The 25046-nt window shown below is 36.8% G+C and overlaps 2 protein-coding genes across 2 annotated transcripts in view; both read right to left on the reverse strand.

Moving 5' to 3' along the window:
- Positions 1–14528: 14528 nt before the first annotated feature.
- On the reverse strand, positions 14529–15271 carry LOC142353548 (histone H4). Its single transcript, XM_075405809.1, has one exon. The coding sequence runs from the start codon at positions 15215–15217 to the stop codon at positions 14906–14908; it is 312 nt and encodes a 103-aa protein (XP_075261924.1). The 5' UTR covers positions 15218–15271; the 3' UTR covers positions 14529–14905.
- Positions 15272–21514: 6243 nt separating this feature from the next.
- LOC142353533 (uncharacterized) overlaps positions 21515–25046 on the reverse strand; it is a 40527-nt gene continuing 36995 nt past the window's right edge. Inside the window, exon 4 of the mRNA XM_075405792.1 lies at positions 21515–22592. Coding sequence (XP_075261907.1) covers positions 21855–22592 — 738 coding nt within the window. The 3' untranslated portion in view covers positions 21515–21854. The remainder of the gene's footprint in view (positions 22593–25046) is intronic.

The following is a 25046-nucleotide window of genomic DNA, read 5'->3' on the forward strand; positions in this document are numbered from 1 at the left end:
TTCTAATTGAGCCTTTCATACGGCTAAAATACCGTTCTATCTCACATTCTATCTTAATGTTCCGACATAAGGTACTGCAGGAAAGAACTCTGCTAAACCCGCTTTTAAATTGTCAACTTGACCCCAGAATATTTGTCCAAAAAAGACGTGAGTTTCGTTCATGAGTTTCAATAGAGTCCTTCCAGAGTAGAATATAATCAAAAAGGGCTCCTTGTTTTTTTCTTAAAAAAGTTTTTACAAAATAATTTAAAGAGGTTGAACGAAAGGCTTAAACGCAGTTAAATTCCCCATTCCGAAATCGACTCTACATTTTGAAGCAAAAAACTGTGTGAAAACCCTTCATAACAGCCTGGAATATTTACTCAGGATGATTCGAATTTCCATCTTGCAGACATGTGGTTTCGAGAAGCTGTAGGTTTTACCAAAAAACTTTCGGAAAAGTTCTCCAAAAAATAGTAAGATTGAAAATCTCATGTCTTAGGACCAAACTTATCACTTCAAAAAAAAAGTAACTAACAGATATCTTTATCAGATTTTGTTTGTTAAAAAAACTATTAAGTCTTCGTTTAAATAGCTACAAAATTGAAAATGAATGAGTCAAATGAGTTTCGACTCAAAGAATGTATGCTAAAGCAAGAGAAAAGAACAAGGCTAACACGGACCTATTGTAATTTGATTTCTCTTTGCAATGATTTTAGTTCTCTTTCTAACTGTGTCTTAGCTAATTTTTTGTTCCGATCTCATGTACTGGAGGAAAGAATTCTCTGTTGGCCTGGCTTTGTCATCTGACCCCCAAAATATTCATCCCAGAAAGATATGACTGTCATTCATGAGTTTCAAGAGCCATTGCACAGTAGAATAGAATATAAGCAAAAGGAGTTCCTCGGGTTTTAAGTCTTTCCCTAAAAAATTAGATAAAAAGATAAACGAAAGCCTGAAATGCAGTTCAATTCTCAATTGCTGGATCGACTCAACAACTTTAAGCAAAAAATATGTGAAAGCCCTTCCTAGCAGCGTAGAATAATTACTCACGTGTCGTTCGTATTTCGATTATTCCATATGTGGTTTAGAAAAGCTGTAGGTTTTACCAAAAATTTAAGGAAAATTTCTCCGAAAAATGAATACGATTGAAAATCCCATATCTTAGGACCAATTTTATCATTTCACTTTAAGCATATAACAGTTATCTCTATCAGATTTTGATTGTTTAAAAAATTACTTTAGCCCTGGTTAAATTAAATTTCCAAACCTACTATTTGTATACCTAATTAAGAATCATTTACAAAATAAAACGAGAGAACAAAAGGTATCGGAGGTATTCATTGAATGACCCTTCAATAAAACGCGGCTTGAATAAATTTTGGGAACTTAAGTGTCAAAAAATGGGATCTTTTGCTACAAACTTTGTAGAGCCATTTTTTTAAAAAAAAATTCACTACAAGAGCATGATTTTCTCGAAAAATTCTATCATTTCTTATGATCACATTACAGATTTAAAAATTTGATTTTGAAAAAATGAATTCCAACATTAATTCAAAAAAGTTTATAGTTCTTTAGGGCTTTTGAAACTTTGTAACCAATTTCGATCAACACTAATCCTTACAACAAATACTTTGCGCTAATTTTTTTCGACATTTTGCGATCTTTTGATTATAGGCTCTCAGTGAAGAAATAATTGAATGTCAAGACTTTGCTGAGAATACAATTCTCCTATTCCTTTTCTTAAATATTGTTCAATGTTTGACCCAAGAAAAACCTTTCAATATTTTTTGCGAATCAATGCTGCTGAAAATTTAGTTGGGTAGGGCAGGTTTAAATTTTTATTGCTTTGCTCCTAGAAGGAAATGTCCAAACCAATTAAGCACAAAAAAATACTTTATCGAAAATATATTTCATTTCCATTAAACGAAAATTCCCTTTATGCGATTACGTCTGTTTAGCATATTCAACACGAATATCCAATCCGTAAGTTTGACAAAAAACGGTATCCCCGTTTTAGCCTGTCGATCTGCTTTGAGAACATCAAAAACAGTTTCTCCTTGTAGAGAACTTTTCAGTTAAGAATTTTTATTTCATTATTTTTAAATTGTTTTCTTCGTGCAGCCGATGGAAAAGCTATCGAGACACAGTCTTATTGTGGTTCTGAAAGTCCCAGAAAGTCAGACAATCTGGATTTCGTCTCAGAAAAATTCAGAAATTTTCTTTTCGAGCACTATTCGCTAACTATTCGGTCAAAAAATATGCGGTTTCGATTAATTGGAAAAATTTTCAACACATTACACCAGAGGCTCTTTGTTTTCCCCAACTTCAGAAAAAACAAAACCCTTAGAAAAAAATCAGCATCCTTTCCATTTATGTTCTTTCTGGTTTGTACTGCTCCCCATGCCTTTTATTGGAAAACGTAGAGCCAAAAGTAAACTTTCCAAAAAATGCTGAAAAGGACCCCGTAGAGCGAAAAGTAATTTTTCTGAAAAATGCTAGCGAAGGACCCCTAGGAGGCGAAGGAACCCGAAGAAACGAAAGTAAACTTTGTGAAAAACGGCAGTGAAGGACCCCGTAGAGCCAAATGTAAATTTTGTGTGAAAAATGCTAGTGAAGGACCCCGAAGAGACAACGTAAATTTTTAAAAAATGCTAGTGGAGGACCCTGTAGAGTCATAAGTAAATTTTGTGAAAGAACCTCGAAGAGCGGCAGGTAAATTTTGCTAAACTGCTAGTGAAGGACCCCAAAGAGCCGAAAATAAACTTTGAGAAAACGCTAGTGAAGGACCCCGTACAGCCGATACTAAATTTGCTGGAAAATGCTAGTGAAAGACCCCGTCGAGTAAAAACCATTTGTTCTAAAATGCTAGTGAAGGACCCCGAAGAGACAAATAAACTTTGTGAAAAAATAGTGAAGTGCCCCAAAGAGATGAAAGTAAATTTTGTGAAAAAGCCTTGTGAAGGACCCCGTTGAGCCAAATAAATTTTGTGAAAAAAGCTAGTGAAGGATTCCGTAGAGCCGAAAGCAAATTTTCTTAAAAATGCTAGTGAAGGACCCCGTAGGGCCAAGTAAATCAAAAAAGCCAGGGAAGGACACAGTAGAGCCAAAAATTTTGTGAAAAAGGCTAATGAAGGACCCCGAAGAGATGAATGTAAATTTTTTGAAAAATTGTAGTGAACGACCCAGCAGACCCAAAACTAAATTTTTGGGAAAATGCTAGTGAAGGACCCCGTAAAGCCAAAAGTAAACTTTCTTTTAAATGCTAGTGAAGGACCCCGAAGAGACGAAAGTAAATTTTGTGAAAATGCTTGTGAAGGACCCCGCAGAGCCAACGAGAATTAGTGAAAAATGCTAGTGAAGGTACCGCAGAGCCGAAAGAAAGCTTTGTGAAAAACGCTAGTGAAGGACACCGTAGAGTCAAAAGTAAATTTTGTGAAGAATGCTATTGAAGGACCCCGAAGAAACGAAAAAAAATTTTGTGAAAAATGCTTGTGAAGGACCCCGTAGAGCCGAAAGTAAGTTTTGTGAAAAATGCTAGTGAAGGACACCGTAGAGTCAAAAGTAAATTTTGTGAAGAATGCTATTGAAGGACCCCGAAGAAACGAAAAAAAATTTTGTGAAAAATGCTTGTGAAGGACCGCGTAAAGCCAAGTAAATTTTGTGAAAAATGCTAGTGAAGGACCCCGTAGAGTCGAAAGTAAATTTTGTGAAAAATTTTAGTGAAAGATCCCGTAGATTCAAAACAAAATTTTCTGGAAAAAGCTAGTGAAGGACCCCGTAGAGCCGAAAGTAAATTTTGTGAAAAATTCTAGTGAAAGATCCCGTAGAGTCAAAACTAAATTTTCTGGAAAATGCTAGTGAAGGACCCCGTAGAGCCGAAAGTAAATTTTGTGAAAAATTCTAGTGAAAGACCTCGTAGAGTCGAAACTAAATTTATTGGAAAATGCTAGGTAAGGACCCCGTAGAGCCCAAAATAAATTTTGTGAAAAAGGCTAATGAAGGACCCCGAAGAGATGAAGTAAATTTTGTGAAAACTGTAGTGAAAGACCCAGCAGACCCGAAACTAAATTTTTGAGAAAATGCTAGTGAAGGACCCCTTAAAGCCAAAAGTAAACGTTCTTTAAAATGCTAGTGAAGGACCCCGTAGAGCCGAAAGTAAGTTTTGTGAGAAATGCTAAAGAAGGACAACGTAGAGTCAAAAGTAAAATTTGTGAAAAACGCTAGTGAAGGACCCCGTAGAGCCGAAAGTAAATTTTCTTAAAAATGCTAGTGAAGGACCCCGTAGGGCCAAGTAAATCGAAAAAGCCAGGGAAGGACACAGTAGAGCCAAAAATTTTGTGAAAAAGGCTAATGAAGGACCCCGAAGAGATGAATGTAAATTTTGTGAAAAATTGTAGTGAACGACCCAGCAGACCCAAAACTAAACTTTTGGGAAAATGCTAGTGAAGGACCCCGTAAAGCCAAAAGTAAACTTTCTTTTAAATGCTAGTGAAGGACCCCGAAGAGACGAAAGTAAATTTTGTGAAAATGCTTGTGAAGGACCCCGCAGAGCCAACGAGAATTAGTGAAAAATGCTAGTGAAGGTACCGCAGAGCCGAAAGAAAGTTTTGTGAAAAACGCTAGTGAAGGACACCGTAGAGTCAAAAGTAAATTTTGCGAAGAATGCTTTTGAAGGACCCCGAAGAAACGAAAGTAAATTTTGTGAAAAATGCTTTGAAGGACCGCGTAAAGCCAAGTAAATTTTGTGAAAAATGCTAGTGAAGGACCCCGTAGAGCTGAAGGTAAGTTTTGTAAAAAGAAAATGCTAGTGAAGGACCCCGTAGAGTCGAAAGTAAATTTTGTGAAAAATTCTAGTGAAAGATCCCGTAGAGTCAAAACTAAATTTTCTGGAAAAAGCTAGTGAAGGATCCCGTAGAGCCGAAAGTAAATTTTGTGAAAAATTCTAGTGAAAGATCCCGAAGAGTCAAAACCAAATTTTCTGGAAAAAGCTAGTGAAGAACCCCGTAGAGCTGAAAGTAAATTTTGTAAAAAATTCTAGTGAAAGACCCCGTAGAGTCGAAACTAAATTTATTGGAAAATGCTAGGTAAGGACCCCGTAGAGCCCAAAATAAATATTGTGAAAAAGGCTAATGAAGGACCCCGAAGAGATGAAGTAAATTTTGTGAAAACTGTAGTGAACGACCCAGCAGACCCGAAACTAAATTTTTGAGAAAATGCTAATGAAGGACCCCGTAAAGTCAAAAGTAAACGTTCTTTAAAACGCTAGTGAGGGACCCCGAAGAGACGAAAGTAAATTGTGGAAAATGCTTGTGAAGGACCCCGTAGAGCCAAGTCAATTTTGTGAAAAATGCTAGTGAAGGACCCCGTATAGTCGAAAGTAAATTTTGTGAAAAATTCTAGTGAAAGATCCCGTAGAGTCAAACTAAATTTTCTTGAAAATGCTAGTGAATGACCCCATAGAGCCGAAAGTAAATTTTGTGAAAAATTCTAGTGAAAGACCCCGTAGAGTCGAAACAAAATTTATTGGAAAATGCTAGGTAAGGACCCCGTAGAGCCCAAAATAAATTTTGTGAAAAAGGCTAATGAAGGACCCCGAAGAGATGAAGTAAATTTTGTGAAAACTGTAGTGAACGACCCAGCAGACCCGAACCTAAATTTTTGAGAAAATGCTAGTGAAGGACCCCGTAAAGCCAAAAGTAAACGTTCTTTAAAATGCTAGTGAAGGACCCCGTAGAGCCGAATGTAAGTTTTGTGAGAAATGCTAAAGAAGGACACCGTAGAGTCAAAAGTAAAATTTGTGAAAAACGCTAGTGAAGGACCCCGTAGAGCCGAAAGTAAATTTTCTTTAAAATGCTAGTGAAGGACCCCGTAGGGCCAAGTAAATCGAAAAAGCCAGGGAAGGACACAGTAGAGCCAAAAATTTTGTGAAAAAGGCTAATGAAGGACCCCGAAGAGATGAATGTAAATTTTGTGAAAAATTGTAGTGAACGACCCAGCAGACCCAAAACTAAACTTTTGGGAAAATGCTAGTGAAGGACCCCGTAAAGCCAAAAGTAAACTTTCTTTTAAATGCTAGTGAAGGACCCCGAAGAGACGAAAGTAAATTTTGTGAAAATGCTTGTGAAGGACCCCGCAGAGCCAACGAGAATTAGTGAAAAATGCTAGTGAAGGTACCGCAGAGCCGAAAGAAAGTTTTGTGAAAAACGCTAGTGAAGGACACCGTAGAGTCAAAAGTAAATTTTGCGAAGAATGCTTTTGAAGGACCCCGAAGAAACGAAAGTAAATTTTGTGAAAAATGCTTGTGAAGGACCGCGTAAAGCCAAGTAAATTTTGTGAAAAATGCTAGTGAAGGACCCCGTAGAGCTGAAGGTAAGTTTAGTAAAAAGAAAATGCTAGTGAAGGACCCCGTAGAGTCGAAAGTAAATTTTGTGAAAAATTCTAGTGAAAGATCCCGTAGACTCAAAACTAAATTTCTGGAAAAAGCTAGTGAAGGATCCCGTAGAGCCGAAAGTAAATTTTGTGAAAAATTCTAGTGAAAGATCCCGAAGAGTCAAAACCAAATTTTCTGGAAAAAACTAGTGAAGAACCCCGTAGAGCTGAAAGTAAATTTTGTAAAAAATTCTAGTGAAAGACCCCGTAGAGTCGAAACTAAATTTATTGGAAAATGCTAGGTAAGGACCCCGCAGAGCCCAAAATAAATTTTGTGAAAAAGGCTAATGAAGGACCCCGAAGAGATGAAGTAAATTTTGTGAAAACTGTAGTGAACGACCCAGCAGACCCGAAACTAAATTTTTGAGAAAATGCTAATGAAGGACCCCGTAAAGCCAAAAGTAAACGTTCTTTAAAATGCTAGTGAAGGACCCCGAAGAGACGAAAGTAAATTGTGGAAAATGCTTGTGAAGGACCCCGTAGAGCCAAGTCAATTTTGTGAAAAATGCTAGTGAAGGACCCCGTATAGTCGAAAGTAAATTTTGTGAAAAATTCTAGTGAAAGATCCCGTAGAGTCAAACTAAATTTTCTGGAAAATGCTAGTGAATGACCCCATAGAGACGAAAGTTAATTTTGTGAAAAATTCTAGTGAAAGACCCCGTAGAGTCGAAACTAAATTTTCAGGAAAATGCTAATGAAGGACCCCGTAGAGCCGAAAATAAATTTTGTGAAAAAGGCTAATGAAGGACCCCGAAGAGATGAAAATAAATTTTGTAAAAAATTGTAGTGAACGACCCAGCAGACCCAAAACTAATTTTTTGGGAAAATGCTAGTGAAGGACCCCGTAAAGCCAAAAGTGAACGTTCTTTAAAATGCTAGTGAAGGACCCCGAAGAGACGAAAGTGAATTTTAGGGAAAATGCTTGTGAAGGACCCCGTAGAGCCAAGTCAATTTTGTGAAAAATGCTAGTGAAGGACCCCGTAGAGCCGAACGTAAGTTTTGTTAAAAATGCTAGTGAAGGACACCGTAGAGTCAAAAGTAAATTTTGTGAAGAATGCTATTGAAGGACCCCGAAGAAACGAAAGTAAATTTTGTGAAAAATGCTTCTGAAGGACCCCGTAGAGCCAAGTAAATTTTGTGAAAAATGATAGTGAAGGACCCCGTAGAGCTGAAAGTAAGTTTTGTGAAAAAAGCTAGTGAAGGACCCCGTAGAGCCGAAAGCAAATTTTGCGAAAAATTCTAGTGAAAGATCCCGTAGAGTCAAACTAAATTTTCTGGAAAATGCTAGTGAATGACCCCATAGAGACGAAAGTTAATTTTGTGAAAAATTCTAGTGAAAGACCCCGTAGAGTCGAAACTAAATTTTCAGGAAAATGCTAATGAAGGACCCCGTAAAACCAAAAGTGAACGTTCTTTAAAATGCTAGTGAAGGACCCCGAAGAGACGAAAGTAAATTTTAGGGAAAATGCTTGTGAAGGACCCCGTAGAGCCAAGTCAATTTTGTGAAAAATGCTAGTGAAGGACCCCGTAGAGCCGAACGTAAGTTTTGTTAAAAATGCTAGTGAAGGACACCGTAGAGTCAAAAGTAAATTTTGTGAAGAATGCTATTGAAGGACCCCGAAGAAACGAAAGTAAATTTTGTGAAAAATGCTTCTGAAGGACCCCGTAGAGCCAAGTAAATTTTGTGAAAAATGATACTGAAGGACCCCGTAGAGCTGAAAGTAAGTTTTGTGAAAAAAGCTAGTGAAGGACCCCGTAGAGCCGAAAGCAAATTTTGTGAAAAATTCTAGTGAAAGATCCCGTAGAGTCAAACTAAATTTTCTGGAAAATGCTAGTGAATGACCCCATAGAGACGAAAGTTAATTTTGTGAAAAATTCTAGTGAAAGACCCCGTAGAGTCGAAACTAAATTTTCAGGAAAATGCTAATGAAGGACCCCGTAGAGCCGAAAATAAATTTTGTGGAAAAGGCTAATGAAGGACCCCGAAGAGATGAAAGTAAATTTTGTAAAAAATTGTAGTGAACGACCCAGCAGACCCAAAACTAATTTTTTGGGAAAATGCTAGTGAAGGACCCCGTAAAGCCAAAAGTGAACGTTCTTTAAAATGCTAGTGAAGGACCCCGAAGAGACGAAAGTAAACTTTAGGGAAAATGCTTGTGAAGGACCCAGTAGAGCCAAGTCAATTTTGTGAAAAATGCTAGTGAAGGACCCCGTAGAGCCGAACGTAAGTTTTATTAAAAATGCTAGTGAAGGACACCGTAGAGTCAAAAGTAAATTTTGTGAAGAATGCTATTGAAGGACCCCGAAGAAACGAAAGTAAATTTTGTGAAAAATGCTTCTGAAGGACCCCGTAGAGCCAAGTAAATTTTGTGAAAAATGATAGTGAAGGACCCCGTAGAGCTGAAAGTAAGTTTTGTGAAAAAAGCTAGTGAAGGACCTCGTCGAGCCGAAAGCAAATTTTGTGAAAAATTCTAGTGAAAGACCCCGTAGAGTCAAAACTAAATTTTCTGGAAAATGCTAATGAAGGACCCCGTAGAGCCGAAAATAAATTTTGTGAAAAACGCTAGTGAAGGACTCCGAAGAGACGAAAGTAAATTTTATGGAAAAAGCTTGTGAAGGACCCCGTAGAGCCAAGTCAATTTTGTGAAAAATGCTAGTGAAGGACCCCGTAGAGCCGAAAGTAAGTTTTGTGAAAAATGCTAGTGAAGGACACCGTAGAGTCAAAAGTAAATTTTGTGAAGAATGCTATTGAAGGAACCCGAAGAAACGAAAGTAAATTTTGTGAAAAATGCTTCTGAAGGACCCCGTAGAGCCAAGTAAATTTTGTGAAAAATGATAGTGAAGGACCCCGTAGAGCTGAAAGTAGGTTTTGTGAAAAATGCTAGTGAAGGACCCCGTAGAGCCGAAAGCAAATTTTGTGAAAAATTCTAGTGAAAGACCCCGTAGAGTCAAAACTAAGTTTTCTGGAAAATGCTAATGAAGTACCCCGTAGAGCCGAAAATAAATTTTGTGAAAAAGGCTAATGAAGGACCCCGAAGAGATGAAAGTAAATTTTGTGAAAAATTGTAGTGAACGACCCAGCAGACCCAAAACTAAATTTTTGGGAAAATGCTAGTGAAGGACCCCGTAAAGCCAAAAATTAACGTTCTTTAAAATGCTAGTGAAGGACCCCGAAGAGACAAAAGTAAATTTTATGGAAAATGCTTGTGAAGGACCCCGTAGAGCCAAGTCAACTTTGTGAAAAATGCTAGTGAAGGACCCCGTAGAGCCGAAAGTAAATTTTGTGAAAAAGGCTAATGAAGGACCCCGAAGAGATGAAAGTAAATTTTGTGAAAAATTGTAGTGAACGACCCAGCAGACCCAAAACTAAACTTTTGGGAAAATGCTAGTGAAGGACCCCGTAGAGCCGAAAGCAAATTTTGTGAAAAATTCTAGTGAAAGACCCCGTAGAGTCAAAACTAAATTTTCTGGAAAATGCTAATGAAGTACCCCGTAGAGCCCAAAATAAATTTTGTGAAAAAGGCTAATGAAGGACCCCGAAGAGATGAAGTAAATTTTGTGAAAAATTGTAGTGAACGACCCAGCAGACCCAAAACTAAATTTTTGGGAAAATGCTAGTGAAGGACCCCGTAAAACCAAAAGTGAACGTTCTTTAAAATGCTAGTGAAGGACCCCGAAGAGACGAAAGTAAATTTTAGGGAAAATGCTTGTGAAGGACCCCGTAGAGCCAAGTCAATTTTGTGAAAAATGCTAGTGAAGGACCCCGTAGAGCCGAACGTAAGTTTTGTTAAAAATGCTAGTGAAGGACACCGTAGAGCCAAAAGTAAATTTTGTGAAGAATGCTATTGAAGGACCCCGAAGAAACGAAAGTAAATTTTGTGAAAAATGCTTCTGAAGGACCCCGTAGAGCCAAGTAAATTTTGTGAAAAATGAAAGTGAAGGACCCCGTAGAGCTGAAAGTAAGTTTTGTGAAAAAAGCTAGTGAAGGACCTCGTAGAGCCGAAAGCAAATTTTGTGAAAATTCTAGTGAAAGACCCCGTAGAGTCAAAACTAAATTTTCTGGAAAATGCTAATGAAGGACCCCGTAGAGCCGAAAATAAATTTTGTGAAAAACGCCAGTGAAGGACTCCGAAGAGACGAAAGTAAATTTTATGGAAAAAGCTTGTGAAGGACCCCGTAGAGCCAAGTCAATTTTGTGAAAAATGCTAGTGAAGGACCCCGTAGAGCCGAAAGTAAGTTTTGTGAAAAATGCTAGTGAAGGACACCGTAGAGTCAAAAGTAAATTTTGTGAAGAATGCTATTGAAGGAACCCGAAGAAACGAAAGTAAATTTTGTGAAAAATGCTTCTGAAGGACCCCGTAGAGCCAAGTAAATTTTGTGAAAAATGATAGTGAAGGACCCCGTAGAGCTGAAAGTAAGTTTTGTGAAAAATGCTAGTGAAGGACCCCGTAGAGCCGAAAGCAAATTTTGTGAAAAATTCTAGTGAAAGACCCCGTAGAGTCAAAACTAAATTTTCTGGAAAATGCTAATGAAGTACCCCGTAGAGCCGAAAATAAATTTTGTGAAAAAGGCTAATGAAGGACCCCGAAGAGATGAAAGTAAATTTTGTGAAAAATTGTAGTGAACGACCCAGCAGACCCAAAACTAAATTTTTGGGAAAATGCTAGTGAAGGACCCCGTGAAGCCAAAAATTAACGTTCTTTAAAATGCTAGTGAAGGACCCCGAAGAGACGAAAGTAAAATTTATGGAAAATGCTAGTGAAGGACCCCGTAGAGCCGAAAGCAAATTTTGTGAAAAATTCTAGTGAAAGACCCCGTAGAGTCAAAACTAAATTTTCTGGAAAATGCTAATGAAGTACCCCGTAGAGCCGAAAATAAATTTTGTGAAAAAGGCTAATGAAGGACCCCGAAGAGATGAAAGTAAATTTTGTGAAAAATTGTAGTGAACGACCCAGCAGACCCAAAACTAAACTTTTGGGAAAATGCTAGTGAAGGACCCCGTAGAGCCGAAAGCAAATTTTGTGAAAAATTCTAGTGAAAGACCCCGTAGAGTCAAAACTAAATTTTCTGGAAAATGCTAATGAAGTACCCCGTAGAGCCGAAAATAAATTTTGTGAAAAAGGCTAATGAAGGACCCCGAAGAGATGAAAGTAAATTTTGTGAAAAATTGTAGTGAACGACCCAGCAGACCCAAAACTAAATTTTTGGGAAAATGCTAGTGAAGGACCCCGTAAAGCCAAAAATTAACGTTCTTTAAAATGCTAGTGAAGGACCCCGAAGAGACAAAAGTAAATTTTATGGAAAATGCTTGTGAAGGACCCCGTAGAGCCAAGTCAACTTTGCGAAAAATGCTAGTGAAGGACCCCGTAGAGCCGAAAGTAAATTTTGTGAAAAATTCTTGTGAAAGACCCCGTAGAGTCGAAACTAAATTTTCTGGAAAATGCTAATGAAGGACCCCATAGAGCCGAAAATAAATTTTGCGGAAAAGGCTAATGAAGGACCCCGAAGAGATGAAGTAAATTTTGGGAAAAATTGTAGTGAACGACCCAGCAGACCCAAAACTAAATTTTTGGGAAAATGCTAGTGAAGGACCCCGTAAAGCCAAAAGTAAACGTTCTTTAAAATGCTAGTGAAGGACCCCGAAGAGGCGAAAGTAAATTTTGTGGAAAATTCTTGTGAAGGACCCCGTAGAGCCAAGTCAATTTTGTGAAAAATGCTAGTGAAGGACACCGTAGAGTCAAAAGTAAATTTTGCGAAGAATGCTTTTGAAGGACCCCGAAGAAACCAAAGTAAATTTTGTGAAAAATGCTTGTGAAGGACCGCGTAAAGCCCAGTAAATTTTGTGAAAAACACTTGTGAAGGACCCCGTAGAGCTGAAGGTAACTTTTGAAAAAAAATGCTAGTGAAGGACCCCGTAGAGCCAAAAGTAAATTTTGTGAAAAATTCTAGTGAAAGACCCCGTAGAGTCGAAACTAAATTTTCTGGAAAATGCTAATTAAGGACCCCATAGAGCCGAAAATAAATTGTGAAAAAGGCTAATGAAGGACCCCGAAGAGATGAAAGTAAATTTTATGGAAAATGCTTGTGAAGGACCCCGTAGAGCCGAAAGTAAGTTTTGTGAAAAATGCTAGTGAAGGACACCGTAGAGTCAAAAGTAAATTTTGTGAAGAATGCTATTGAAGGACCCCGAAGAAACGAAAGTAAATTTTGTGAAAAATGCTTGTGAAGGACCCCGTAGAGCCAAGTAAATTTTGTGAAAAATGCTAGTGAAGGACCCCGTAGAGCCGAAAGTAAATTTTGTGAAAAATTCTAGTGAAAGACCCCGTAGAGTCGAAACTAAATTTTCTGGAAAATGCTAATGAAGGACCCCATAGAGCCGAAAATAAATTTTGCGGAAAAGGCTAATGAAGGACCCCGAAGAGATGAAGTAAATTTTGTGAAAAATTGTAGTGAACGACCCAGCAGACCCGAAACTAAATTTTTGGGAAAATGATAGTGAAGGACCCCGTAAAGCCAAAAGTAAACGTTCTTTAAAATGCTAGTGAAGGACCCGAAGAGACGAAAGTGAATTTTGTGGAAAATTCTTGTGAAGGACCCCGTAGAGCCAAGTCAATTTTGCGAAAAATGCTAGTGAAGGACACCGTAGAGTCAAAAGTAAATTTTGCGAAGAATGCTTTTGAAGGACCCCGAAGAAACGAAAATAAATTTTGTGAAAAATGCTTGTGAAGGACCGCGTAAAACCAAGTAAATTTTGTGAAAAATACTAGTGAAGGACCCCGTAGAGCTGAAGGTAAGTTTTGAAAAAAAATGCTAGTGAAGGGCCCCGTAGAGTCGAAAGTAAATTTTGTGAAAAATTCTAGTGAAAGATCCCGTACAGTCAAAACTAAATTTTCTGGAAACTGCTAATGAAGGACCACGTAGAGCCGAAAATAAATTTTGTGAAAAAGGCTAATGAAGGACCCCGAAGAGATAAAAGTAAATTTTGTAAAAAATTGTAGTGAACGACCCAGCAGACCCAAAACTAAATTTTTGGGAAAATGCTAGTGAAGGACCCCGTAAAGCCAAAAGTAAACGTTCTTTAAATTGCTAGTGAAGGACCCCGAAGAGACGAAAGTAAATTTTATGGAAAATGCTTGTGAAGGACCCCGTAGAGCCAAGTCAATTTTGTGAAAAATGCTAGTGAAGGACCCCGTAGAGCTGAAAGCAAGTTTTGTGAAAAATGCTAGTGAAGGACCCCGTAGAGTGGAAACTAAATTTTCTGGAAAAAGCTAGTGAAGGACCCCGTAGAGCCGAAAGTAAATTTTGTGAAAAATTCAAGTGAAAGACCCCGTAGAGTCGAAACTAAATTTTCCGGAAAATGCTAATGAAGGACCCCATAGAGCCGAAAATAAATTGTGAAAAAGGCTAATGAAGGACCCCGAAGAGATGAAAGTAAATTTTGTGAAAAATTGTAGTGAACGACCCAGCAGACCCAAAACTAAATTTTTGGGAAAATGCTAGTGAAGGACCCCGTAAAGCCAAAAGTAAACGTTCTTTAAAATGCTAGTGGAGGACCCCGAAGAGACAAAAGTAAATTTTATGGAAAATGCTTGTGAAGGACCCCGTAGAGCCAAGTCAATTTTGTGAAAAATGCTAGTGAATGACCCCGTAGAGCCGAAAGTAAGTTTTGTGAAAAATGCTAGTGAAGGACACCGTAGAGTCAAAAGTAAATTTTGTGAAGAATGCTATTGAAGGACCCCGAAGAAACGAAAAAAAATTTTGTGAAAAATGCTTGTGAAGGACACCGTAGAGCCAAGTAAATTTTGTGAAAAATGCTAGTGAAGGACCCCGTAGAGCTGAAAGTAAGTTTTGTGAAAAATGCTAAAGAAGGACCCCGTAGAGTCGAAACTAAATTTTCTGAAAAATACTAGAGAAGGACCCCGTAGAGCCGAAAGTAAATTTTGTGAAAATTTCTAGTGAAAGACCCCGTTGAGACAAAACCAAATTTTCTGAAAAATGCTAATGAAGCACCCCGTGGAGCCAAAAGTAAAATAACTTTGTGAAAAATGAGACATGGTTGTGAGAAACATAATCAAAGGTCTATCCGTGGTCCAACTCTTATTCATCAGATAAAAGACCAAATTTGATAGATCAATTTGACTTTGTTGTCATTTATAAAACATCTAACACTATACTAAACATCAATGTGCAAAGTGTCAACCATACCATTTGAGGCATCGACATTGCATTTTGACATAACAGGACATACTTTTAATGCATTGCACAATATAAATAACCAGCTTCAATGAAGGAAACCAATTACTAAAATTGATTGTGTTTAGTTCTGAATGGTCTTTAAACAAACAGGTCTTCACTCATACTATTAAAAATTTGTTGAGGTTATATAGAAGAAACATATGTAGATTGTTGTTTGAACTCAAAAAAATCAAGTTAGAGTCTATTGGACACTCGTTGAGAAGTTCGAAAGCCTATTGCTTTAACTTTGACGCATCGTTTATCCTCCGAAACCGTACAATGTTCGCCCCTGTCTCTTCAAAGCATATACAATGTCCATAGCTGTGACCGTCTTTCGTTTTGCGTGCTCAGTATACGTCACTGCATCACGAATCACACCTTCTAGAAAGTTCTTCAATACACCCCGCGTTTCTTCGTATATCAGACCACTGATTCTTTTCACACCTCCTCTTCTCGCCAAACGACGAATGGCGGGTTTGGTGATTCCTTGGATGTTATCTCTCAGGATTTTTCGGTGACGTTTGGCACCTCCTTTTCCAAGACCCTTTCCACCTTTTCCGCGTCCAGACATTTTTGAGTATGCAGTCGTATGAGTAAAATCAACAATGTACTCGACAGTTATATCTGTAAATAATCATGTATACTTAAGATTAAATCGAATCCAAATCTAGAGAGATTTCTAGTTAAAATCTCAGCCCCCCTGGCTCATTGCCATCATACAAAGTTTGTAGTTCTTTATTTTAAATACTATGTAATGTGGAAAACTAACAACGGCACCTCAGGAGGGGTCAAAACAGCAAAACACGCACTTTACCCGTCTGAAAGGTTATCAATTATTAATATCATTAATACTGCTTGTAATAAAAATGACTCGAAGACCGGTTGAAAACGACAGACCAACAAACATAAATTCCGCAATCAGATTAAACCCCCCCCCCCACCCCACTCGAACACATTCTTTTACACGGCTGACACAACAACCTTTTCTTGTCACAACCGTAAACGCCTCTTTTGTACACACCACTAACATACCGTACTTTGAATGTCTAGTCAGTTTATTCGAAGAATATCAACAAAAATAACTAGCGTATCTTGTACTCTGGTATAACTTGCAATATATATCTCATGCTAAATAAAGCTAACAACTAGAGGTCACAATAATTTTTTTATATTTTCAAGATCAAAAGATCGTAAAGTGACGTTTTCTGAACACGATTACAAAAAAATTGACTACATGAATTTTAACATACACTTACCTCTTTATTTTCAGACAATTGAGATAAAAAAGACTGGCCAACATGAATATTTGCCAATCGCGTAACGATAAATTTAGATCACGATTTTCTCAACTTTCAAAAAAAGCTTTAAAATACTTATTCAATTAATTATCACGCGAATGTTCATTTCTTTGATTTTAAAAATTGACCAATACAATTAACTCGCTGTTTGAATTCAATTTTGTTGTATTAAAAGTTTTAGCAAATACATTCAAATTCGCTGTTTGAATTCATTTTCGTTGTATTGAGTTGAAAAAGAAAATTTGTTTAATTCTACGCATTAAACAATCAAATTTTATTTTAAGCATAACACACGTTCAAATCAAACACGCCGCTTTACAGAAACAAAATGCAGACTTCATCAGCAGGAATTTTTCAAACACAGCTGGATGTTTTGAACGCCAAAATTGAAAAGCTCCGACAAGTCCAGCTTCAGACCCGATACATACAGAACTACATTGGGACCCAATTTCGGGATATCGACAAAAATGCCAACACCGTCGAGGACAAAATATCAGACCTCTCAGTCAAATCTGAGACAACTTCCCAAAAACTTGCCGAAATGAAGGACCACGAGGAGAAAGAGGATCTGGAATCAAAAATGTTTGTCCAGAAAATGCTACGTTGGGGATCCGCTCTAGACAAGATGGAAATGTTTCAGAAACTTTTTGACTTTGAGGAATTTACACTACCTTTGCAAACCAGCTTCGCAGGCCCAACCAGTTCAACTTCAAAAGCAATCGACACGCTTCCCAAAGAAACGTCAAAGACTCAGACTTTGAAGAAGAACAAAATCAAACCATCAAAGGAAAACAAAAAATTGACTCCGCCAAAAATTGCGCAGAAAATTAACCAAAAAGACTTGAAAAGGAGAGCGCAAAGGTTTTGGACGACAGTAGGAGAAAAGACACACTACGGAGTCGCAACGGTCAGAGAAAGATTCTAAATTAAAAACTGAAGGAAAAGAGCAAAAAACTATTTGTATTTCGTGACTTCAATAAGTTATTATCATGAAATTACTGTATAAAAAAAATATAGTAACTGAACATGAAATAAAACTTTTGCAGTTTGTTTTATCTGGAAAATTTGGAAATTTAATTTATCATTTTCATTGTAGGTTGCAATTAAGAAGATCTAATAATCGAATTGCTAAGACCAAAACGTTCTCTGTACTATTTTTATCCATTCAATTTTTGCACAAAATTTGTCTGGGGAAAACCATGAACATAAACATATAATACCGTGAACTCAAAGAGTGAATTCATTTTACATATTTGTTCCGACCGCACCTTGGGGGGGGGGACGGTGATAACAATCGAATTGTTAAGACCAAAACGTTTTCTGTACTATTTTTATCCGATCAATTTTTGCACAAAATTTGTCTGGGGAAAACCATGAACATAAACACATAATACAGTGAACTCAAAGAGTGAATTCATTTTACCTATTTGTTCCGACCCAAACCTTAGGGGGGTGGTAACTTTATGCTTAACTGTTTCTTTTGTTCAGCCAATTTTCGCCGACCGATAAATTCTTTGTAGAGACTTGAGAATGGTATCAGTAGAAAGCCCTTTAAGCGTAGAATTTTGAGTAAATAATTTCGTTTAATTTCAGTTTCTTCCACAAAGAGTTATTGAGGCTTATAATTTTGTGAACATTGATGTCAATTGACATGATATTGCCACTTAAGATTGTTGAAATTATGTATTGCGCAAAGATTCGGACCAATTACATGTTTTTAATAGACGCGCAGCGACAGAAAGGCCAGCTTTGGACTCATCGTTGAATTACACAAACAAAAGGACTCGAATTGCATTGGGCGCTGCTTTATGTAAATCCATTTGGTTATTTTTTATTTTTCTTTTCTTCTAAAATACAGAAAAATTAATTTTCATACCAAGGATAAACAAATTACAGATCTCGTGTACGTGTACGCTCAAATGGGGCCCAATGAACATACATTTTATTTTCAGAAAACAGCTGTTTTCATAGCTGCGAAACTAAGTTTTCGTAAAATTTTTCGTGACTTTAGTTTTACCTGGACTTTAGTCAAGTATGTATTCTTAGAACATAATAGTCTAATTTTATAAAGTCTAATTAGCTGCCTTAAGTGAAACATCTAATGCTTTCAGTTGGTACTTATTGGCTGCTGACTTCAAGACTTCAAAAACAAAATTTTTAACTTCCTCCTTATTTAATTATTTTTCGGTCAGAGAAAGATTCTAAATTAAAAACTGAAGGAAAAGAGCAAAAAACTATTTGTATTTCGTGACTTCAATAAGTTATTATCATGAAATTACTGTATAAAAAAAATATAGTAACTGAACATGAAATAAAACTTTTGCAGTTTGTTTTATCTGGAAAATTTGGAAATTTAATTTATCATTTTCATTGTAGGTTGCAATTAAGAAGATCTAATAATCGAATTGCTAAGACCAAAACGTTCTCTGTACTATTTTTATCCATTCAATTTTTGCACAAAATTTGTCTGGGGAAAACCATGAACATAAACATATAATACCGTGAACTCAAAGAGTGAATTCATTTTACATATTTGTTCCGACCGCACCTTGGGGGGGGGACGGTGATAACAATCGAATTGTTAAGACCAAAACGTTTTCTGTACTATTTTTATCCGATCAATTTTTGCACAAAATTTGTCTGGGGAAAACCATGAACATAAACACATAATACAGTGAACTCAAAGAGTGAATTCATTTTACCTATTTGTTCCGACCCAAACCTTAGGGGGGTGGTAACTTTATGCTTAACTGTTTCTTTTGTTCAGCCAATTTTCGCCGACCGATAAATTCTTTGTAGAGACTTGAGAATGGTATCAGTAGAAAGCCCTTTAAGCGTAGAATTTTGAGTAAATAATTTCGTTTAATTTCAGTTTCTTCCACAAAGAGTTATTGAGGCTTATAATTTTGTGAACATTGATGTCAATTGCCATGATATTGCCACTTAAGATTGTTGAAATTATGTATTGCGCAAAGATTCGGACCAATTACGTGTTTTTAATAGACGCGCAGCGACAGAAAGGCCAGCTTTGGACTCATCGTTGAATTACACAAACAAAAGGACTCCAATTGCATTGGGCGCTGCTTTATGTAAATCCATTTGGTTATTTTTTTTTCTTCTAAAATACAGAAAAATTAATTTTCATACCAAGGATAAACAAATTACAGATCTCGTGTACGTGTACGCTCAAATGGGGCCCAATGAACATACATTTTATTTTCAGAAAAAGCTGTTTTCATAGCTGCGAAACTAAGTTTTCGTAAAATTTTTCGTGACTTTAGTTTTACCTGGACTTTAGTCAAGTATGTATTCTTAGAACATAATAGTCTGATTTTATAAAGTCTAATTAGCTGCCTTAAGTGAAACATCTAATGCTTTCAGTTGGTACTTATTGGCTGGTGACTTCAAAAACAAAATTTTTAACTTCCTCCTTATTTAATTATTTTTCTGTCAACTACTAGCTCGGTCTCTTGGAAGGGCTTTTTTCTTTCTAGTAAAATCAAAACTGAGCTGTTGAGCGGCTTTTTAATGAATTTATTTGTTACTGAATTTATACAAAAAAAAATTTTGTTCATTTACGTGCCTCTTTTCGACGTCTTGCCATATTGTCACAATAATGACATGTCCCTTTGACGTTGGAGAGAAACCCAACTGAACATATCTAAACCAATGAGCAAAAATAATATGGTTTTACAAATTTTGAAACGTTTTCTAGCACTTTTAAAGTGCACAAGATATCCGTTACATGTGTAGTCTTGCCAATGGGGTTAGTGGCTTCCTACGGATTCATTTGTTTGTATAAGCAGCCTTTTCTTATAAAGATGCACATAATGCTCTATGGAATGGGCCAAACTTTAAAGATAATGAGCCGCCCTTCATATCACGAAAAAGTTGAACTTGGTGAATCTCATTAGACACCAGTAAGGCGGAAGGCTCTAAGAGAGCTGCTCAGCCACTTGATACCCTCCGCGCTTTTCCATGTATACCCCGTTTCTGAGGACCAAAAAAAAAAACGTCAGACAAAAAAATCGGTCAAGCCAAAAAACTGCACAAAGAAGACCGCAGGACTAATATAATTACTTAAGATAACCGACTAAACGTCGGAAGAATTGCTCTCGAACAACTAGTGGGAGCTCTAATCAATTGCAGCCTGCTTCAGTCGGGTGGGGTGAGGAAGGAGGAAGGGGTAACTAAATGGGAGTAAGAAGTTCAAAAGTGGGCTTCAAATAACCACATTAGAGGTTAACAAATACCACTATTAAGATTTAAAGTAAAAAATGGCACCAGTTTCGGCGCACTTTTCATTTGACTTAGTATTGAATTGCCGCCAATTGAAATCAGCTGCTTGAAATTGTGATTGAGAGAGAACTTAAGATCACGCGAAACGCAAAAAGTCAGGGGCGCAAAAGTCACTCGAAAAGTCAGAATTGTCAAGCGAAAATTTTGCATAAAAAAGACACACGTTTACAATAATTGCTATGAACTTCGTTCAAGAGCAATTAATCATCAAAATGTGCAAGCAATTCACATTCTTTGAAGTTTGTAAAAAACCAGGATGAGACTAATAAATAGCCTCACTATCCGATCGTGGCTCTTAATAAAGATAAAATATAAACCGACCAACGTCGGATGAATTGCTTTCAAACGACAGGCGGGATCAATTTACCTCAGAAAGGGTGTAACTTACAAATGTGTTATGGGCACAAAAAAACGAACATTGACCTCGTCTGGCACTGACAACTTAACCCCTCAGCCACAATGCCTTTGCTTTACTTCAATGACAATCGCTTTTACAAACTAACTATCTTTCAGAACTAGAGCAACGAAGACCACTCAAAAAATGAAAAGCTCGCAAACGGTGAATCAAAACTTCCCATAAAAAGACCAACACTTGTACAATAATTGCTCCAAACTTTGTCAGAGAGTAATTATTCATGTGGCTCTTTGTCGATAGTTTGAGTTGGCGTGACATTTGTCAATATTTCACAAAGAAAATGTACGTGAAAAGTGATTGGACGAAAATAATCCAATCAATTATTTATATAGTCCTTTAAAATGTGAGTATTTTAGAATAAAACCCCTATAGCCGACTTATTTCACAAAAAAATGCGTCTGAAAAAGTCCAATTACACCGAAAAATTGCTGCAAACTTTGGTTGAGAACAATCATAGATGGTTGAAACAAAATAAGTGCGATTAATCTTTCTGCGACGGTCGTACAAAAATTGAATGCAATTTTAAAGTTTGCGGGAAAATTTGATGACACACAACACCAAATAACATGCAGCTTGATTGATGACGCCATAAAACGATAATACCAAGCTTACGTATTATCTTTTAGAAAACACATCTAAATATCAAATTGAAAACAGCAATCTCAACACAGCCTTCACCCAAAATGTTTAGCAATATCAGCGTATTTCGGAATTATATATATTTTTTCACCAGGCAACAAACAAAACTAAAGAGAATACAAGAAAATAACATGCTCAACAAATAATAACCCAAATTAAATTCTTTTCGGATTATGCCATTGGAACAGCCATTAAAAATGTTAACTAAAAGTTCAAAAAGAGTTAACGCAATTTCAATTCAAAAGAGTATATTTATAACTTGGTTACAGTAATACAAAATTGGCTCGACATAATTGCTGAAAGCTTTCCAATCACTTTTCAAAAGCGCTAAAAATGCAACAACATCAAAATCCAACTTGAAATAAGTAACATCAACTTGTAGAACATCTTGAACTTAAACAAATAATTTAAACAATGGAGCAAAATCAACTTTAACAAACATCAAACACAACAATAAACCAAAACAATGAAAATAAACGACTCGAACATATTGTGGTCTTGTGAATCAGACACTCAAATTTTGCCTTTGTCGAAGTTTTTAACTTCGATAACGTTTTTCAAAGAACTTGAACATAAATTGGATCTCGGATCCTTCTAGCTTCCGACATTTTGGGTTGTTTCACACAAATTTTCTCCATTTTGGCCAGATTTAGCAGTGAGTAGAACGTACGACACGCTAAGCGTTTCTTGCACGTTCCAGGTGCACAAATTTGGCTGAAGAGAACCGAATCGACATTGATATTTTCATTATCGTTTTCCTCTCTTATCTTTTGGATACCTTTGCCAATTGCTTCCATTACTTTTTCGTCATTGTTGTTCATTGACAGACTGCTATCGAGATCCAGGCTGATGTCAAATGTTTTCGTGGTATTAACTGGTGCTGGCGGCGGCATAGAGATGTCAACTGGAATAACAGGGTCAATAATTCCCGAAGTTTCTCGAACCTCTGGAATAGTCCGCAACGTTTCGTTTTCAACAATCGATTTTGACATATCCGTGGTATTATTAAAATCAAGCATCTTAGGATCGCCTAATTGCATGGGATCAACAGGATCGTTTGGTGTCTGTTCTGCAATTTGACGTGAAGAATTGCTCAAAGGATTGGTTACATTTCGTGAAGCATTAGCCGACGCTTGCTCTCTCATGGCTTCAATGCTCATTCCCGCGAGAGATGCGTCCGGAACCGGCTGTTCTGATGGCACTTCATTTTGTAGTTCGAGAGCTTCCTCCCACAGCTTGGACAAGGTACCACCGAGATATTTTCCTCTTCCAGCAGCGCCGAGCAGCTCATCAGCCTAAAATCATTCAATGAGATCGAGGGCGGTAAATTTGCCGACATATAAATCAGCCAACACATTTTAGCCGAAACTAAAGCAAACATAGTTACTAGAAAACTGCAGTTCATGATAATTACCAGTGCACTAATCGTGCAAAGTAGCGACCCTTAGTTAAAACAAACAAACATACCCGGCAGATTGCCGGAAAACAGCCGCCGTTGATTCCCATAACTCTATTGGGATTGAAAGAAAAGGAAATATCAACAAAAAATGATTTTTGTATAAAAAAACATTTTTAAGTGCGATTTATTTTGATGTCATTTTGTAATTGAACATACTCCTGTCTCTCAGTGAGAAGCTACAGGGTCTAGTATCAATACCAATAAGCATTATAGAGAGTAACTAAAACTTATGAGAGCAAAGTTCAAGTACCGGGCATCTTAAAAGGGGCTTTATACCGTTTCTATTTCTGGCTTTGATTTCTTCATACTGACTCTTTTCATTTTGAACTGCTTTGCTGAGCAACTGATGTTCAAAATCACTTTTAGCAGAATGAGAGAAGAGAGAAACTAGCCTAGAGAAGTCAAAAAGATTTCACGCAAAATGTCGAAAAAGCGGAAAAATGGGTAAAGCGAAAAAAAGTAACGAAAAAAAGTAAAGCGACGAAGTAAAAAAAATAGGAGCGCTATAATAGCCAGCTGAGAAGATGAGGGCGTCTATTAAACATAACCGACTAACGTCGGGCGAATAGCTCTCAAACGACCGGCGAGCGGTTGGCTTCGTCAGTAGCTAGCTACGGTTTGGTGAGGCTAGCTTTAGCTTTAATGAAGAGGAGTGAGGTGAGGGTAATAGATGATGACATCACGCCACATAACAGCAGCTGAAATGCGGCATCAACAAAAGAGTTAAGAAAAGAGAGAGAGCGAGAGAGATGGAGTTTGCGAGAGATAAAACGTGAACGAGAAAGAGAAGGAAAGAAACCCCAACCAACAGCGAGAGAGAGAGAGAGAGAGAGAGAGAGAGAGCTAGGAATATTTTGCATGATAATATTCGACTCCAACTTCTAGTTTTCTAGCATCGTTAGTAATTAAATATAGAAAAACTGAAAGTACAAATTGAAAAAACTTTCCAGATTTCTCAGTAAAAACATGTTTGAAACCAATTTTCGTCTCTGGAGTGCTGTCATGTAACCCATCAGCAAGACCTAAAAAGTTTTGTTGGCCAGTAATGATCGTTGAACTCAAAAAAGGACAAAAAAACTCAAAAAAACAATTACAAATTTTAACAAGATGTTGCTACAATTCGTAAAATTAACATCTTCAGAACCATTTCATTGCCTCGAGAGACTATTCAGTATCCCTTTTCAAGCCTTAAAAAGTTTCACTGGCTCATAAAGATCCATAAACTTGGAACATATAAATTTTTCGAAAATTCGATAATTAAAATTTTTCGAAAAAATTGCCAAGACTCGAGACATTATACACTTGATAACCATTCCATTCACTCTAGAAACTGTGCAGCAGCTTCTTATCAACTTTGGAGGAGATCCCTGGCCCGCGGTACCAAATACACAATTCAAAAAAATTCGAAAATATTGAAAAAAACTTGAAAAAATTGCAAACATTTTCTTAAAAATTGCCAAATTCGCGAAATTAAAATCTTGAAAAACATTATATTACATTTAGACACCATTCGATAACCTATTATCAAAACCTAGAGGAGGTTCATTGGCTCTTGAGGCTGGAGAAACCAATAAAAAATGACCAATTTCAAAGAAACTAAAACTTTTTTTAAATTGCTTAAAACCGTGACATTAAAATCGAGATAATTTGGCCATGACGTTCTCATAAATTGGCTATCAAGTTCTCAGACCACCGTCAAATAACGTTCTTTTTGAAAACTACATTACCAAACAAAAAATCCAAATTTTAAAATCGTAATTGGAATAATGTCAATTTCATTAGTCTTGAACATGATCTCTCAACCTCTCTGGACTTTTCTCTTGTTTATCCACCTGAAAGTCATGACAACTTTTGCTCTATAAAAATGAACTAAATTGAAAATATCTGTGATTACTATGCTACTTTTCAGATTAAAAGAGCCGAAGTTAGAAAATGCTTATTTTTTGACAACCACTTTTGAAATGCAACCAAAATTGAAATGCAAGAAACGTAAATATGAAAGACAGAAACGTAAGGACAGCTCCCCCATATTTTTGACAGAGTACAAAACTATTATGACTTTGTACAGAAAACTCATAAAAGAAAAAACAATCGTTTACTGCAATAAAATCAGTTATTTGAATAAAACGACAAGGAAAGAACGATTTCGACTAGTCAACAAACTTATTTCTGGAAATACTAGATTTCTACTTCTTTTACCTCAGATGATTGTTTAGCAGAATCATTTAACGATTAGTTTAGTGACAAAGTGGCAAAAATACAAATCAGTTTAAATGTGGACGTGAATCTT

This window comes from Convolutriloba macropyga, chromosome 14 (genome assembly GCF_964194025.1).
Source record: "Convolutriloba macropyga chromosome 14, txConMacr16.3, whole genome shotgun sequence".
Classification (NCBI taxonomy): domain Eukaryota; kingdom Metazoa; phylum Xenacoelomorpha; order Acoela; family Convolutidae; genus Convolutriloba; species Convolutriloba macropyga.